At 40.7% G+C, this 18,971-nt stretch overlaps 1 protein-coding gene across 1 annotated transcript in view; it reads right to left on the bottom strand.

Annotated features, from left to right (window-relative positions):
• The window catches only part of CFAP54 (cilia and flagella associated protein 54), a 394,557-nt gene that overhangs the window by 139,070 nt on the left and 236,516 nt on the right, over nucleotides 1-18,971 (bottom strand). Inside the window, exons 42-43 of the mRNA XM_066591462.1 lie at nucleotides 17,413-17,610; nucleotides 15,092-15,179 (exon numbers count right to left, since the gene is read on the bottom strand). Coding sequence (XP_066447559.1) covers nucleotides 15,092-15,179; nucleotides 17,413-17,610 — 286 coding nt within the window. The remainder of the gene's footprint in view (nucleotides 1-15,091; nucleotides 15,180-17,412; nucleotides 17,611-18,971) is intronic.

Raw genomic sequence — 18,971 nt, 5'->3', positions numbered from 1 at the left:
CCGCGTGGACCCATTAATTGGGCGATGAATGTGGGGACGCCAGAAACGTGCCTCTCTCCTAATCGCGCAGCAGTCGGCTGCGACACACCGGAATCAGGAGCTCGGGCTGTGCCCACACCCTGACTTGGCCCTCCGCGTCCTCGGCCGCGTCCATGTCCTCTAGGCCTACCCCTACCCCTCAGCATGCTGTATTACCAGTGATTTGATTTCACAGGCAGGAAATAAATTGGCGCAAGACTGCAGGCCAAATATAATTTTTGCCCTTTTTGGAAAACGAAAGGCCCCACTGCCTCTAGTGAATGAATTATCTAAGTTTAATAACTGTGCTGTGTCCCTGCTAATGTGTCACAGAACGTGAAGGTAGCAGAGTTATTATAACTCTTGGAGAGCAGGTATTTTTTTCCCAATTAAGGAAAGCAAATGGCGAAGCCAGCAGTAAAGCGTAGCTGGGTGCGTCTGATTTAGCAATGTTGTTCACGCAGCTCACACGTGTCCACCGCCCTTAGGACGGACAGAGGCTGGACAAATAGATTTGTTTTCAGTTTTTTTCCACCAAAAGGCAGCACTGCGTATATTCAATGAACATGAGAAGTTTAATAACTGTGCTGTGTCCCTGCTTATGTGTCACAGAACGTGAGGGTAGCAGAGTTATTATAACTCTTGGAGAGCAGGTATTTTTTTCCCAATTAAGGAAAGCAAATGGCGAAGCCAGCAGTAAAGCGTAGCTGGGTGCGTCTGATTTAGCAATGTTGTTCACGCAGCTCACACGTGTCCACCGCCCTTAGGACGGACAGAGGCTGGACAAATAGATTTGTTTTCAGTTTTTTTCCACCAAAAGGCAGCACTGCGTATATTCAATGAACATGAGAAGTTTAATAACTGTGCTGTGTCCCTGCTTATGTGTCACAGAACGTGAGGGTAGCAGAGTTATTATAACTCTTGGAGAGCAGGTATTTTTTTCCCAATTAAGGAAAGCAAATGGCGAAGCCAGCAGTAAAGCGTAGCTGGGTGCGTCTGATTTAGCAATGTTGTTCACGCAGCTCACACGTGTCCACCGCCCTTAGGACGGACAGAGGCTGGACAAATAGATTTGTTTTCAGTTTTTTGGCACCAAAAGGCAGCACTGCGTATATTCAATGAATAACAACTGTGTTGTCGCCCTGCCTATACAATTCTTTTCCTGCAGTATCAATGGAGGGTGCAATGGTCTGCAGAGGCGATTTTGAGAAGCAAAAAAAAATGCAGCACAGCTAACAGCAGCCTGGACAGTACTGCACACGGATAAATATGGCCCTAGAAAGGACCGTTGAGGTTCTTGAAGGCTACACTCACTCCTAACACTCTCCCTGCCTATGCAGCACTTCTGTCCCTAATGCCAGGTGCAACGGTCTGCAGAGGCGATTTTGAGAAAAAAAAAATTGCCACTGCTAACAGCAGCCAACACACAGCTATCAGTGGCCCTAATAAGGACCTTTGGGGGGTCTTGAAGCCTACACTAACTACCAATTCTTTCCCTACAGCAGCTCCGGTACAAACAGCACTGTCCCTCATCTAACTCACACCGCATCTGAGGCGAACCGCGGGAGGGGCCGACTTTTATGTTCGGGTGACACCTGATCTTCCCAGCCACTCACAGCAGGGGGGTGGTATAGGGCTTGAACGTCACAGGGGGAAGTTGTAATGCCTTCCCTGTCTTTCAATTGGCCAGAAAAGCGCGCTAACGTCTCAGGGAAGGAAGTGAAAATAACCAGAACACCGCATGGTGTTCGTTACGAATAACGAACATCCCGAACACCCTAATATTCGCACGAATATCAAGCTCGGAAGAACACGTTCGCTCATCTCTAGTGCCCAGGGAAAGATATATATTGGTCTACTTGTTAGGTTTTCAGCGATGAGTTGTTTTGTCTTTATTTGGTTTGTTATTCTGTTTGTGAGACCAATCCTTAGCCAAGTGAGGTAGCTGACGTTCTTGGGGTTCAGGGATGTTCCATTCTTTCAGAAGGCGTAAGCCTTCTTCATAAGTTAGGGCTGTGAAGATTTTGCCTTCTTTGTTAATGTATAGTTTAGTGGGGAAACCCCATCTATAGGTTAAATTGTTTTCCCTCAAGGTTCTTGTTATGTTTATGAACTTCTTCCGGGCCATCATTGTAGTCTGGGAAAAATCTGCAAAGACTTTTATATTGTTGTAGGGAGGGGGGAGATCTTTTGCCTCTCTCGCTGCTCACATCAAATTTTCTTTTGTATGAAAAAAATGTACTCTGGCGATAACATCCCTTGGGGCATTTTCGGGGATGTTTTTAGGCTTCGGAAGCCTGTGTATCCTATCCAGGATGCGCACATCTTTTTTTGAATTGGGGAGGAGAGTCTTAATTAAGTCTTGTACAAAGTCATTTAATTCTTCAGGTTTCACTGTTTCTGTGATGCCTCTGAGTTTTATATTATTACGACGGCTTCGATCCTCAAGATCAGCCATTTTGTTTTTCAAGTATGTGACCTCTTCCTCAAGCTTGTAATGAGCGTCAATAAGCTCGTTATGTGAGCTGGTTAGTTCCCCGGTTTTATTTTCCAGGTGGTCGACTCTCTCTTCTAAGTCATTGAGGTTTCTGTCAATTTTGTTGTTAATATTAGCCAGGTCACTCTTTATTGAGCTTTTTAGAGCGATGACTAGGTCTTTTATGAAACTTTGTGAGGCCATTTGATCTGAGCATTCAAAGTTTAACAGTGGGTCCACAATCTCCTCTACTACTAGACTTTCATTTGTTATATCGTTAGTTTCTTTAAGAGGTGGTTCCCTTTTTGGGCGTCTCTTATCTGGGCTTTTATTAGGGGAGCTTATGGCTCTTTTTTCTTTATTGTGTGCAGATACTGCAGGGGGAGAAGATGGCGTCTGCCCCCCCTCCTCCCCCTCCACCTCCGCAGCTGCTTGTGATTCCGGGCTCTCCCTCCCTTCTGTGTTAGGGAGCTCTGATGTGTCGGCATGTGGTGAGTTTTCTGCAGGGGCTGAGCTTTGTGGAGCGGGCTGTCTGGTGTATTTGCTTACCGCTCGATCCTGCGGTCCATGCGCTCGCTTCTCCCCTTCTCTATCGGCGCTGCTGGAGGCTGCCTCCGCCATCTTGTCCTCCTCTGCACCGCGCGCCGGATAAAAGTCCGTTAGACGCTTCGGTCCGGTCTTCCCAATTCTCCTCCGGGACGTCATCGGCTGAGGGTAAGTACCGCTACCTTCCTGTGACTTTTTTATAGCTTTTTTATGCCCTGGGCAGGCTTTTTTGTTGATATATGTCGGGCTTGAGAGCGGAGCTACTCAGAAGACGTCTGGCATCAGCTCCGTCAGGCCACGCCCCCTTTATTTTTTATTTTGATGAATAAAAGTTATGTTTTAGAGAATACGGCCTATAGTTTCCAAGTTTACTTTCTTACCCCTTTTTGAATATCAGCACTATTTTCTATGTGCCAATCCATTGGAACAGACCCTGCCTGTGTAGAATCCTTAAATATGAGAAACAATGGTCTGTCTATAACATTAGGGCTGTTGATCTCAAACATTGATCCAGGGATCACTCTGAATCCCATTATGGAGTCGGGAAGGACTCTTTTCCTTGAGATTGAGGTTAAATTAGCTTCTGCCCACTGTTCTGTTTTTGCTTTCCCCTGGATCAACAAGGTGGGGAGTGGGGATGGGAACAGACTGAACTGGATGGAAATTTGTCTTATTTCAGTCTAGCATACTATGTTACTATGTATTACTTAATTCCCTAAGAACCCAGGGTTATCTGCCATTGAGTCTCAGCAATTTATCTACTTTAATTTTTTATATTCAAAAGTATTTTACTAGACAGCCAACATCAAATGTGACATTAGCATGTACAGTATATATGAAGTATTTAAACCATACAATTGAGTACACATCCACCAGGCCCAGGCCTGGAGAACAGAAATAAACACAGTTGTTGAATTTGTATAATATAAGTGCTGTTACAAAAACCAGTCAACTACACCCAAAGAACCCTGGGTGTATAGAACAGATGAGGAGGGGGAAGAAGGAAAGGGGGAGGTAAATAAGCACGAGTGGGAAGTTCTATTTTAATCTTTTAAAGGCTCTGTACTTCCTTCTGGATTAGAATGGTGAGATTTAATGGAGAGTTTACTTTATCACTCTGCATTTCACCTAACATTTAATTTTCCCGATTGAATACACTGGCAAAAAAACTATTTAACAGATTTCTCCTTTTCACCCTCATTTTTAAAGGGCCAACATTTTCCATTTTAATCTTTTTGCTATTTATACAATCGAACAACAGTTTACAGTTAATTTTACTCTCTTTTGCAATGAGTCTCTGTCTCCACCCTGCTGCTTTTCTTTTGTTTTTTTACATAATTTATTTTTTCTTATAGCAGTTAAATGCTTCTTCACTGCCTTCTTGTTTTAGCACTTTAAATGCTTTTTTTTTGTTGTTTATTGCCCCATCCATCTTTGTTGAGGCGCATTGGTTTTCTCATACTCCTGACCCTTTGATTCCTGTAAAGGTATAAGCTGCTCACAGTGAGTATTTAAGATGGTTTTAAAAATTTCACATTTATTGTTTGTACTCTTATTTCTGAGGATATTGTCCCAGTTGATAAGGTGAAGGGCATCCCTAAGCTGATTGAACTTTGCCATCTTAAATTTTAGTATTTTTGTAGCTCCCCGATAAAACTCCCTAAGACAAGTGGAAATTTACTATTTTATGGTCACTATTTCCCAGGTGCCCCTGACCTGCACCCCTGTTATTATGTCAGATTATTGGTTAATATTAAGTTCAAAATACCCAGCCTTCTAGTTGGGCCCTGTATGAACTGGGAAAGGTTCTAAATTATCTTTAGTTATTGAGAGAAACTCATTTTCATTATGATCAGCAGATTTAGGTTTTCCAGTTTATATTCGGATAGTTAAATTTCCCCTATAATAATGACCTCATTGTGATTTCCCACTTCATCTATTTGCCTAATAGATTTTCGGTGGCTTCTGTTATACTTGGTGGTCTATAGAAACCCCCTACATGTATTTTATCACTGATTTTCGCTCCATGTATCTCTACCCACAGAGACTCCACATGTTTATCTCCTTCAAATATATCTTCCCATAGTGTGGGCTTTAAACAGGACTTTACATAAAGACAAACCCCTCCCCCTTTCGGTTTTATTTAATCCCTTCTGAACAAACTATAACCTTGTAAATTAACTACCCAGCTTTAATCCAACCAGGTTTCCCTTATTCCCATGTTAACCCCTTTGATACATAAAAGAGTGGCTCATTTATTGACAAAATACCAGAATGCATGTACAGCTATGTACAAGCACTTTGCTTTTTTAGCACTATCACACCTGAATAGTTCCAACTTGTATTCCTGGTACAGAATCTGCACATGTGCCCATATACAGAGGCTGTTCATCTATATTATAGCTTCTTACAGTTGCCACAAATTAGATGAAGGTAGTGAAATGCTCTGAAGAGCTGACAAAAGAGGTGCATAGAATCATACTGCGCCAATTTCTAACCGTCCCATCAGCTTGATCCAATAGAAATCTGGATTCATCTGACCAGATGATGTTTTCCCACTGCTTAGTGATCCAACTTTTGTGCTTTTTTTGCCCAATGAGGTCTTGTCTTTCTGTTTCTCTTAGACAGCAATTGTACTGGAAATGGTCACCTGCTGTTATAGCCCATCCGTACTAAGGAATAACGAGTTGTGCATTTGGACATGTTAGCTGGAGCAACAGCATTGTAGTCAACTGCAATTTGCTTGACTGTGCACCGTCTGTTCATCAATAATTTTTGGCATCCTCCTCTGACTGCTTTAGTCAACGACTTGTTTACATCTGCAGGATCCCCTTTTGCTGGATGTTTTACATCAGCTACACTATTCTTGCTTCAGTCTTGACATTGCTGCAGGAGCAAATCTCACAAGATTGGGAGTTTTTGAAAAACTGTACTAGACTTGGCTAGTCCAGCACTGATGAACATGTCTCGTTTGAAGTCACTCAAATTGCACAAACTTCCCATTCTAATGTGGGTTCCTAATTAAATTGATCCATGGAAAAGCCACTTAAGGCCCATTTACATGGGACAAATGTCAGGCAGACGATGCCCGATATTTGTCCCCGCATGCACTCACTAACGTGCTGCTGCACAGGAGCGAATATCGTTGGCTCGCAGCGGGGGGGTGGCTGGAGAAGATTTCACTCCTCGCTCTCCCCCGCCCCTCTCCACTCACTTAACACAGCGGCCATTCAGTACTGAACGGCTGCTGTTCATACTGAACGATCATCATTCAGCTCATCTTTCATCATTTAGGCTGCATAAACTATGAAAGATGAGCTGAACGATGATCATTCAGTGTAAACAGCAGCCGTTCAGTACTGAATGGCCGCTGTGTTAAGTGAATGAAGAGGGACGGGGGATAGCGAGGAGTGAAATCTCCTTCGGCCGTCCTAGCCCCCTGATGGCTACTCTGTCAAAGAGCCAGTGATACTCGCTCCTGTGCAGCAGCACAGGAGCGAGTATGTGCAGGGACGAGTGTTGGGCATCATTTGCCCGACATTTGTCTAGTGTAAATGGGCCTTTACTTAATCTTATGCTTCACTTTGGGGTCAAGTTCTATACAAGGAAGCTCCAATTGTGAAAGGAGAGGTGTTTCTAATAAAGTGGCCAGTCAGTGTATGAAGAGCTGATGACCTTGAAACTATGAAACAATGGAAGTCTAATTTTAATTTCCAACCTACTGCAAATGATGACAACTCAGCACAGAAGAAATAGCGGAATAATATACACCAATAAGAAGCATTCAGAATAAACCTAATAAATCTCTTAAATAACCCTGCTAGCTGTGCTAAATGGCAATGACAGCCACTACTGTAACACTAGATAAATATGACAGTCACAATGGAAAACATCTTTGTTGATAAATATCACATGCAAAAGCAGATTATCTGCTTATAGAGAAAAATGAATTGTCATTTCAAAGGAAAATACTTTTGGCAGAGAAACTCTCAAAATAATTTTGGTCACCAATGATTTGAATGTGTAGATGATCCTAAGCATATATTTGAGGCAGAGGGGATTTCAGCACAGGTTCCTCGCCGTTACACTATAGTTTATGACAGTGCCGCTTCCTGTTATTTTACTCTGAAATGAATCAAAAAGAGTTATTTTTATCTGACGGAATGGAGGCCCCAGATTTTCAGTCATCTGCCATTTGGTATATGACAGTGACCCCAGTTGTTTTTATTTATGACTCCCTTAAGTGGCTGTATAATACAACCCAGTGCTTGTGAAGACTGGGAAAATAACATTGAGAAGAAAAAAGCTCAAAATGCTATCTGTTCATTGGAGTAGTTAGATGAAGACTACCCACTGTGAGAAGAGGCATTTTCCATGTACCTAAAATAATGACAAAAGTTCGATCATAGTCTACTTCACCTAGTCTATAGTGAATCTTCTTAAACACAACTCCAAATGCATATATGCAATACAGACTAACCTACACATTACTATCAATAAAGATGTTAATAGATACATATTCAAAACATTCACCTCCTAGCACTAGAAATCCTCCTGCAAATCACCCTTCACTAAAGCAAACTATGGGCCCATGCACCCCAATCCTATTACAGATCTGTGTTGTACGAATCTCTAATACTATTATGGGCACATAGCGTACCTCCATGTGAATCCAATTTTATATGAAGATATACAGTTTTTTTATGGACTGTCATAGAAAAATGGTGCTATGCTCTAATGCATGCCATATTATAAGGGTATAGTACCCTCGAAGCATTGCTTCTCGGGCAGTATATGGTGCCACACAGAGGCAGCACGCAGCGTATGGTGTGCCTATGTATTTGATACGGGGTCCGAACATGAACAGTTATAGATTTTTTAAAAATATACAGTATATAAGGAGGCTCTGATCCACGCGGTATTCAGCAATAATGAATGAATAAGGGAAAAAAATGGATTCTTTGAATTAAAGGGGTTGTACCAAGATAGGGTTTTATTAGTTATCCATAGAGTATGTGAAAAAAGTCTGATTGTGGGGGGGGCTTACTTACCCCTGAGATACTGAAAATGGAGGTCCCCCATCCTCCTCACTGCATGATTGCTGCACCCTGCAGCGAGGAGGAAATTGAATGAAGCGGTGGTCACACATGAGTGTTGCAGCTCCAAGTACAGGCACTTGGCTATTTCTGTCAGCCCCATCGAAATAAATTGAGCAGGGGCCATCGTACATGCTTGGCTATCGCTGCATTCATTCAGACGTCACAGCGGGTGGAAGAAGTTTCCATGCACTGAAATACAAGTGGGACAAGAGGCCTCCATTCAGGATTGGTAGGGGTCTCAGCAATGAGACCCCCACGGATCAGACTTTTATTATCAATCCTATTGATAGGTGATACAACGTCTTGGTACAACGTCTTTAAAATTTAGGAGTCAAATCATTTTTTTCATGAATCACAAGTATTTTGTTGTCCCATAATAGTTCCTATATTTTATAAGGTCTTTTATCTATATAAGGGCTGCTTCACTTCTGATTTTAAGCAAATAAATTCACTGACAGCAAGCAGAAATATTGAAGAACAGAAACAAAAAACATAATAGAAGGTTTAATAATATTTTATTGCATTATGACTAAGGGTGGCTTCACACAAGCGTCTTTTTGTGTGTTCACATGTTCGTGTTTTACAGGTGCGTGCCTGTAAAGATAGGACATGCGTGCACCAAAGTGAATACATGCATTGTCTTCAATAAAGCCACGGCTGCTGCCGGCGGCTTCATTGAATACAATGGTCTGCCAGCACCCCTGAATTGTTTTTCAGGGAAGGGCTTTATATATAAACTCTTCCCTGAAAAACAAGAATTGTAGTGCAAAAGAAAAAAAAACAAAAAAAAAACAACTTGCCTGTCTGCCACTGCCATGCCCCCGTGGGGATTAAGAACACCTCTGCCGCATGCGGCAGACGTTTGGTTCATCCTCATGAGGAAAAATAATTTCCTGCTGCACCTGCCACATCTGTGACAGATGCAGCAAAGGAATTCTTCATCCCTGCGGGGAATTCATGAATGTGTTAGTGCTGCCTCTAATTGGCTGAGCACAGGAACCAATCAGAGGCAGCTCTCAGCTGTCATTCAATAGCTGAGAGCTGCTTCTGATTGGTCACAGTGCTCAGCCAATCAGAGGCAGCCCATTCAGCAGGTGGGGATTTTAAATCCCTGCTTGCCGAATACTCCTCAGAGCAGTGCAGGAGAAGAGTCAGCTGGACGTGGCTGAGCCCCGGCAGCTGAAGAAAGGAGAGTGTGTTTTTCTTTTTCTTTTCATCACCTGCTTTCATGTTTTTCAGGGAAGGGCTTATATTTAAAGCCCTTCCCTGAAAAACAATTACAGGATGCTAGCAGCTGGATTCCCTACTGCAGCTGTCATCTGTGACAGCTGTGGTAGGGAATTCTTTATTCCCTCGTGTTTTTGCACATACATGGGTGCGCACTTATGTACGCACAAAAACACACTCATGTGAAGCCACCCTAAGCTGTACTAAATAAAACCCCTTAAAATGTAATGTTGAAAATCAACCATACTCAACCACTGAACTTAGACAGATGAGTGGCAAAACTGTTTTTGAAACCTTCCATTAGTTCACCAATTTCGTGTTTAATATGCATTGCCATGATGAATGGTTCCACCTTCAATGAGTTTAGCTCCTTTGGCACTAATTTATTCATAGAAATATAGGTGTAGCAGGTCAGAAATTGTGACTTTTCGTTATGCCCTGTAATAATGTATTGAATTAGGCCTTTTCACACTACCGTTTTCATTTCCGTTTTACTGTTCTGTCGTGGGAACTGCAAAATATATATATAAAAAAAAAATTTCCATTTTCAAACACATAGATATTTATTGAACTGGAAAGTCTTCAGTTTCAATCTGTTTTTGTATTTTCTGTCTCAATTCCATTTTTTATACTGGATCAAAAACACAGACTGCTGCGCTTTTGTTTCCAGTTTCAGAAACAGAATACAGATGGAGCCTTTTTTTTTATTGCATTGTACTCAATGGGAGGCGGATGGAATACGAAGACAATGGTTTTTTTAATATTCAGATTTGTCTGTTTTCTGCTTGGTGGTTCAATGGTTAGCAATGCTGCGGTCCTAAGTTCAAATCTCATCGAGGGCATCATCAACTTTGAAAAACTCCATACAGCTATCATCCTTAGGCTGAATGCACACGGGCAGAAATTCCGCAGCTGGATTCCCTGCAGAATTTCTGCCCGTGCCCGCTGCCATAGGAATGCAATCCTGTGCAGACAACCACGATTTGACTGCATGAAAACTTGCGTGGTAAACAACCCTGCCCATAATAAGAACACTTGTTGACTGACTGAAATGTTTAGTCTATTCTGTTCTAGTAAATCTGTGAAATTATAGTTGTAAAAAAGTAAGTGAACCCTTTGGAATTAACTTAATTTCTGCATTGATTATAAAATGTGGTCTGATTTTTACCAAAATCACAATTATCAACACAATCTAACTAAAATAATAACATTTTTACTGTTCATGACTTATTGAGCACACTGAGTAAACATTTGCTATGCAGGGAGAAAACATAGGTGAGCCCTTAAATTTAACAACCTGTAGATTCCCGTTAGCAGCAATCACCTCCACCAAATGTTTTCTGTTAACTCCAAATAAAATTGGTATAATGTTGGAGGAAGATTTTAGGACCATTCAGTTCATCAGTTCGAATGTTTACTGCAATTTCAGCAGCGCTGGCATGCATTTTTTATAACGTTTTGGCTGCAGCCAAGTAAGCTGAAAGAAAAAAATCAATACTCACCTAGATGGCGCCGTACGGGTCCCTGACGCTCTCCGGAGCTCTGGGCAGGCTTCCAGGCACTTGTCATCGCTGACAGAGCATCTTTTGCTAGTGACAGGGTTTGAAGACCCCACCTCCAGCAAGAGATTGTTCTGATTGGTTGAGTTTGCAGGCTTGGTGCAGTCAATCAATGAATGGCTCCACCAATCATAGCCATTCATTGAATGGCTGTGATTGGTTCATTGAGCGATGGCTCTGATTGGCCGAGCAAGCGCTTGATGAACCAATCAGAGCAATCTCTTGCAGGAGGTGGTGTCTTCAAACCCAGTCAGTAGCAAAAGATGCTCTGTCGGTGTTGACAAATGCCTGGAAGCCTGCCTGGAGCTCTGGAGAGCAGCGTCAGGTTCCCGGACGGTGCTAGCTAGGTGAGTATTCATTTTTTTTAGGTAGTGTAGCTAGTGCTTGCGTTTAGCGCCGTCAAAAGTGCGGTAAAAAGTTGTGTCATGTTTTTGGCAGCGCTGAAACCGCTGCCTAATCATTTCAATGAGTGACACACAGCTGAAAACGGCTGAAGTGAACATGCATCACTGTCAAAGCGCAGCGTTGAAGATGCTGTGTTTTAATGCTTGTGTAAGCAGCCCTATCGAAATGAATAGGAGCGTTGTACAGCGTTTGGCGCAGCGCTAAACACTGTAGAAAAATGCCTGTGTGGGAGGCCTAAAAATGCTTTCAAAAATAGAAGTGTTAATAGTTTATTTTTGTCAATCAGCAAAATGCAAAGTGAATGAACAAGGGATTAATCTAAATCTAATCAATATGTGGTATGATCACACTTTACCTTCAAAACAGTATTAGTGCTTCTAGGTACACTTGCACAAAGTCAGGGATTTTGTAGGATTTTAGTCTGGTGTATGATTAATCAATTATACCACAATTATACCACACAGGTGATAATAATCAACATTTTCATAGGCAGGTTGAAACACAGTCATTAATTGAAACAGCTGTGTATGAGACTTTCAATTGGGTGAGGAACAGCCAAGCTCAGCTACAAAGGTGGGGTTGTGGAAGACAGTTTCATCTCACGGGTCATATACCATGGCAAGACTAAGCATAACAAAAAGACGCAAGATAGTTATACTGCATTAGGAAGGTCTTTGCCAGGCAAATATTTCAAAGCAGACAGGGTTGCAAAATGTGCTATACAAGCTTTTTTGAAAAGATACAATGAAACGGCCAACATTGAGGCCCGTAGATAGAAAAATTGCAGCAAGTGCTTGGGACTGATGGTCGAAATATGAAACATCTGGCTGCAACAGAAGGCAATTTGTTTGCTGAATGCTGGAGAGTGGTACAATAATGAGTGTCTGCAGGCAGCAGTGAAGCACGGTGGAGAGCAGTACAATAATGAGTGTCTGCAGGCAACAGTGAAGCGTGGCGGAGGTTCCTTACAAGGTTGGGGCTGTATTTCAGTAAACAGAGTTGGGGATTTGGTCAGAATTAATGGTGTCCTCGATGCTGAGAAATATAGGCAGATACTTCTCCATCATGGAATCAAGGAGGTGTCTGATGGTTTAAAATGTATTCTGCAGCAGGACAATCACCCCAAACATACAACCAGTGTCACTAGAAACTATTTTCAATGCAAGAACAACAAGGAGTCCTGGAAGTGATGATTTGGCTCCACAGACCCCCAATCTCAGCACCATCGAGTCTGTCTGAGATTACATGAAGAGACAGAAGGAACTGAGCAACATACATCCATATAAGATCTGTTGTTAGTTCTCCAAGATGTTTGGAGAAACCTCCCTGCAGAGTTCCTTAAAATACTTTGTGCAAGTGTATCTAGAAGAATTGATGATGTTTTGAAGACAAATTGCGGCCACACCAAATAATGACTTGATTTAGATTTCTCCTTCATTCAATTTTTCGTTAAATTGACAAAACTAAAGTAACACTTCCATTTTTGAAAGCATTCTTACTTTGCAGCACTTTTTCTACACCTGCCTAAAATGTTTGCACAGTACTGTGTGTGTATACTACATCTACACTCTTTGTAAAAAATAAACGAGCACCTTGAATGAGTAGTCGTTTCATCTCAGGCAGAGTTTGAATTGCGTTACCCGTGGCGATAATCCGGCTGCGGGGAACGCAGTGAAAGCTCTCCATAGCGTTGTTATGGAGAGCGCTTCCCCCCTGTCCACGAGTGGAGAATCATTGCGATTCTCCATTTGAGGGCGGTGATTCGCAGCATGCTGCGAATTTACTGCGATTCTCTGCGGTCAGCCTATCTGTCAGATAGGCTGACAGCGGAGATCCGTCTGCTGGCTCCTGCTCCCGGGCAGCGGTTTCCTGCGGTGGATCTCTGCCGCGGGATACCGCAACGCCCATGGACAGGCAGCCTAAGGCTTATTTACATTGCTTTGTTTTCAGTTTTATTTTACAGTACTGATACAATCATATGAAAGTATTTTTTAATTTACTTATGCAAACTCATGTGTAATATAAATACAGTACTCTTGACTAGTACATTTCTATAAGCACCGGGGATACAAGACATATAGATACACAGTGATGTTGAGTAGTAAATCAGTTGATCAACAAAAATGATACATTCTATCTGCAAACCTAATAGCACACATATACAGAAGATGACAGCAATTTCCAATGCACAACACACATTTCATTGAAGCTATCAAGGCTATAAGCACTTTATTCATTAGTTCTATTTTAAGGTTATAACAATAGCGCATACCCAATATACTAACAGTACTAACACAGTTTTCAAACATTTACTTAGTTGGTTTATAGAAATGAATTTCCAGTGCAGTGTAACATTGTAATGGATTATACTTTTTATCTGTAGCCTTGATTACTAAATTGCTGTATTGAATATAGTACTCTGGAAGGAATCCTGTTTTCACACTTGGTTGTTAGAAGGCGAATTACTATGAGTGAAATATAGCAATATTACAATGACCTCTCTATTTTACTTGCATTTCATCAGCACATTTGTAGTAATCATCTTATGTTATTCATCATGGAACACACTGTACCAGTTACATAACCCAAATAATGCCTCCTGAGCTGTGAACATTCCACTTACGTGTCTGTGATAGTGGCAAGGACATGAATGCGATTAATAGAGCATAGAAACCAGAGACAGCAAAAGCGAAAATTGTAGCATTAAATGTGTCTTATAATAATGACTACCCTAAGCCTGCATACCACATATTGTTATGTAAAACAAAAAAGGACTATCCTAGTCATGATTATTAAAAGACACAGCAGTATAGAAGAAAAAACAAATGGTCTTAGTAGTAAGTATGGGATTAACATTCTGAAAAGAATAAAAAAAATACAAAACCAATACTGGGCATATTATGTATTTATTGCAAACCTGCATAGAATATCGATGAGCTTCTGAACATGTGTAGTCAAAGCTCCAACCATATTATTCCTGAAATGCACATTTACATACAGCCATATACATATCACCTGACCAACTGATGTTATCTTCTGGTGTTAACACCACCATAACTTTTTGGGCTAAGACAACTAATTTTGCTGTACATCGAACCTTACCAACTGAGGACTCAGCCAGACTAGCTTTAATTTTTTTTGGCGCACCTATGTGTGCAAAAAAAAAAAAAATGTGGTCCACACATATCCAAAATGTGTGTGACCGAAGCTCCGTGTCCATTGCTATCAATGGGGCTGGCGCTACTGCCGCCCCATTGAAAGCAATTAGATTTTGCACCTGTAAAAAACGGATATGTGAACACTGCATAGGAAACCAATGGTTCTAATAGACGCGCATTTTTTTTTGCACACAGGCGCGCACAAAAAAAAGCTCGTCTGACGTCAGCCTGAATGTGTTTATTTCCACATATATCTGATTTATTTTTAATGTCAGTCAAATTCCTTACCTCTGCAGTGATTAAATGACCTTATTGGCTTATGAAGTTCCTCCATGATGTAGAAACAAAATATGCACTGCATGATCCGCACGCTAATATGGTTCTAAATGGCATCTGTTCTCTTGGGAAGAGGTGACTAAGAAAATGATGGCCTTTACCACTACTCTAGTTACATGACTCACCCAAGAGACACGATTGAGTGTTACCACTTGTAACTGCCCCACGTTTCTAGAATATGATGACAATACATTTATAGTGCACTTAATATTTACTAAAATGGGATAATACAAATCATCGTAATCCATAATAGTATGTAAACATTACCTTTTATTTCCTGCATACATGTGAACATTGCCAAGTTCATGAAGAGCCTGCGCTTTAAGGCCTTGTTGTCTGTCTGAATGAAGGATTTCTAGTTTCCAGAAAAGAACAGAAATTAGACTTTAAGGTATTTTAATAAAATGGATGTATAATTACCAAGCATGTATGTACTGTACACAGGATTACAGCAAAAGCTAATGGAAAACTATTATAAAATACTTCATTACATTCCTAAACTATGGGGCTATATCGTCATGACTAAATTTCATGCTGTTTGATGTACTGTGAAGAAATAGAACTTCCATGTTTATAATGGTATATATCTTCTATATGTTCCCATAAGGTGCACTTACTTTGCAGAAAATTTCCTAAAGGCCTATTCACACTGGCAATTTCTCATACATTTCAGAAACATATATGAAAAAATGTCTCAAAAACGCATGCATTTTAAACATGGTGAAAAAGTATACATTTTTCATTGTAAACTCTTTGTTTCTAATAAAGTTTTGTAGTTCAACACTTTTTTTTTCCTTGATGACAAAAAATGTATGAAAACGTATGAAAAATTTACAGCCATACGTTTCCATACATTTTCCATTGACTGCAATGTTGAGAAAGGAAAAAAAGAGTTTCCTTACATTTTTTGTGGGCCAGAACAATCAACCCACCAGCCCCCTCGAAAAACGTATGAAAACATATGTCAGGCTAAAGATAGTCAGGTAAAGCTAGTCAAACATATGCATAGTTTGCTACGTTTAACCCATTACAGCCTATGGATCCATGAAACGCTAAGTTGTCACCAGTTTTTTGGGGACAAAAAAAGTGTGCGTTTCACGGATGAACATATGCCAGTGTGAACAAGCCCTATGAGAGGAACATGTGGGGACATTCTCAACATGAACATATAAAAAAACGAAAAAGAGTCTTGCACCATGCCAGTGGTGTACTGTCAAAATCTTCCATCGTATACACTGATTCGTTCATTGACTTGAACCGCTTAAAGACTAGAGTGTTTCAGTCCTAAAGTACCAGACACTTTCTAGCAATTTTACGAATGTGGTGGTTTTATGGCCCAATATTTATTTTCCTAGCATTTTTTCCTTGTGACACAGGACTATTTTTAATGCCTTTTTTTGCTGAAATTTTTTTTTCAGTTTTCTTGTTTAATTATAGGTAAATGTGTACAAAATGTAAAAAAATATATTTTTAAAATGTATAGCCCTTTACTTTAAAAAATTTTCATAATTCTGCTAAAATAAAAAACAGAAATAGGGTCGTCATTTTTTGGGGCCATTTCGATATATAGGCTTGTAAAGTCTCTGATTACAGGGCTGATCTAATGACGGTTTATGGGTTATTTTCTTTTTTATATATATATATATTTTTTTTTTTCTTTTATTCTTTCATTTTTTAAAACTTATTTAGTAACCTTTTTTCAAACATCTATGTCTCCCATAACGTAACATAAGACATCTGGGGACATTAAAAAAAAAAAAGAAAAAATTATATATATATATATGTTTTTAAATTTTACAGTTTTCCACTGTAACTGGGGAATCCATAGGCACCCCAGTTTCAAGGGGAAACAACCCTCCTTTAGTGACATTAGTCACTGTTAGAGATTGGCTCGGGTTTTCACCCTGCAGCCCTGACACGTCGGCATGAATTCAGACTGTATGCAAGTAGCTGGACTGTTTTGCAAAAGGTTATGTTATAATTTTGTAGCAATTTGCAAGAGCAAACAAGAGAATGATAATGAAAAGCGTTGCAGATAACATGCCCAAATGCATATCCTTACTTCATTCAATATGCATATTGCGTAAAATGACAGCTAAAACTATGTTCTGCTTGTTATCCTACTATGTACTTTTCTATAGGACCTTTCATTATTATGTTAACCTACTCTTTCGTCTGTCTGAAATAAATTTGCAAATAAATGGATATGTCAGTAAAAGATAAATGATGTATTGGCAAGTGCATGGCATAGAATGACAAGCTGCAGTGTCCGGGCTTAAAAAGTACAGCTCTGGATGTGAAGCAGAATTGTTTAGCACTGATGAGATGAAGGATTTAATGAATGGTAACTCTATAAATCACATGCATACTAATCTTTCCCTCAGGTAACAGGACATGTTGATTGAAGCCCCCTCCCCCCCCCCCCCCCCATCAGGGTGATTAAATTAACTTGATATATTTGGGAATATTTGGCTGTCACTGTCCAGCATTGTAATACTTATTGGATGTTGGAGACATTAATCCCCAACCCACAGATTAATTGATCTGAGACTGTCTTATCAGTCAAAAAAAAATAATAGATGCCTTACCAATAGTCTTGTCGTAGGAAGCTATAACAACTGCAAGGTGCGAGGGAGGGATTGCCTTGCTTTCAATAGAATAAACAGAGATAAACTCTTCTTCAGAGAGGTCAGGGGGAACTGGGCCGTGGGCTTGCAATGCACCTGCAGAAAAGCCAACTTTTCCATAGAACAGCTGACTGCTATGTTTGTCTTGTGAACTTAGCCCTGAAAAAGAAAAAAAAAATACAGAACAGTTAAAAATACCCTCTGCATCTGCATAAAGGTCTGACAAGACAAGACGATTGGTCATTTGAAAGAGTGAACGATGGCCAAGTTCGCTCGGGCAGCCTGTTTATACAGGCAGATACATTGTTGGCTCAATTTAACGAGAAATCATTGGGTTGTTCACTCATTCAATTGAATGAGAACAACTGAACAATCAGTGTTTAAACGGAACGATTTGTGAACAATCCAACGATGATTTTTATGCCTGCAGAAAATGAACAATGAATGAAAAGCGAATGATTTATTGTTTGTTGTTCAATTGTTAGCTGCGTTTACACTGAACGATCATCATTCCATGTAAAAGGGCCTTTAGCCAGGATGTAGTATAATACAGAAATGTAAACTTTTGGTATGCACTACTGCCCTCAATGGCTCCTTACAATATGGCTGTGTGCATGAGCCCTTGTAGGAAATAAGGTCGTTAGTGTATATACAATGTTACAAGTGATATTATATAGGGTATTTCTATTATATAAAATGCAGATAAAAAGTCCTGAGTTTGGGTACAAATCTGAATGGAATGTACATCATCAGTCCACAAACTGTGCCTAGTTTAGAGTGCTTTTACATGGGATGAGTGTTGGGCGCTTAAGCCATCCCAACAACTATCACTCCTGCGCTTTCACACAGGTATGATAGTCATTCACTGAATGGAGGCAGAACGCGCTGAAGATTTCTTCCGGCCATTGACAGTGAACAGGCAGTCATTTATAGATAAACAACTGTCTGTTTACACTGAGGGAATATACCAGAGGGAAACTTGGAAGAAGAGATTGCTAGGAACAGGGTTCATTTATGTTAAGTAGAACACCACTGAACTGACTGTAAGTTTAAGGACTCATGTCCACGACGGCTTTTTCACCGCGTATTACGTGTGCGTTGCACAGCCACGTGATACATGGTTAATGGAGTCGATGAAAATCAATAGGCTTTCATTGATCCACGCAAATGTGTATGTAGACACTGTGTATCGATACGCAAGAGAAATAGATTGCAGCATGCTCTATGAGGCGTTAGTCAGACGGGCGTTTTTTCCCGCGATTTGCGGATCGCGTGACGGATGCGCATGCGCAAATCACGTGACCGGGGGTGAAAAATCGCAGGAAAATCAGCACCTAGCCGCGTTTATGGTCGCAGCAAAACGCCCGTCTGACCGGAGTAAAATCGCCGTGCGCATCAAGATGCGCATGAAACTTAGACTGGCCGGAACTTTGTTTTGTGGGACTTTTTTGCACCTTTTTCGCCGTGCACATCAAAATGCGCATGAAACTTAGCCTCCATATTACGACCACCTTGTCAGC

Source organism: Eleutherodactylus coqui, chromosome 2 (genome assembly GCF_035609145.1).
Source record: "Eleutherodactylus coqui strain aEleCoq1 chromosome 2, aEleCoq1.hap1, whole genome shotgun sequence".
NCBI classification, from domain to species: domain Eukaryota; kingdom Metazoa; phylum Chordata; class Amphibia; order Anura; family Eleutherodactylidae; genus Eleutherodactylus; species Eleutherodactylus coqui.
The sequence above is the reverse complement of the archived record's forward strand: the minus strand, read 5'-3'. Positions and strand labels throughout refer to the sequence as shown.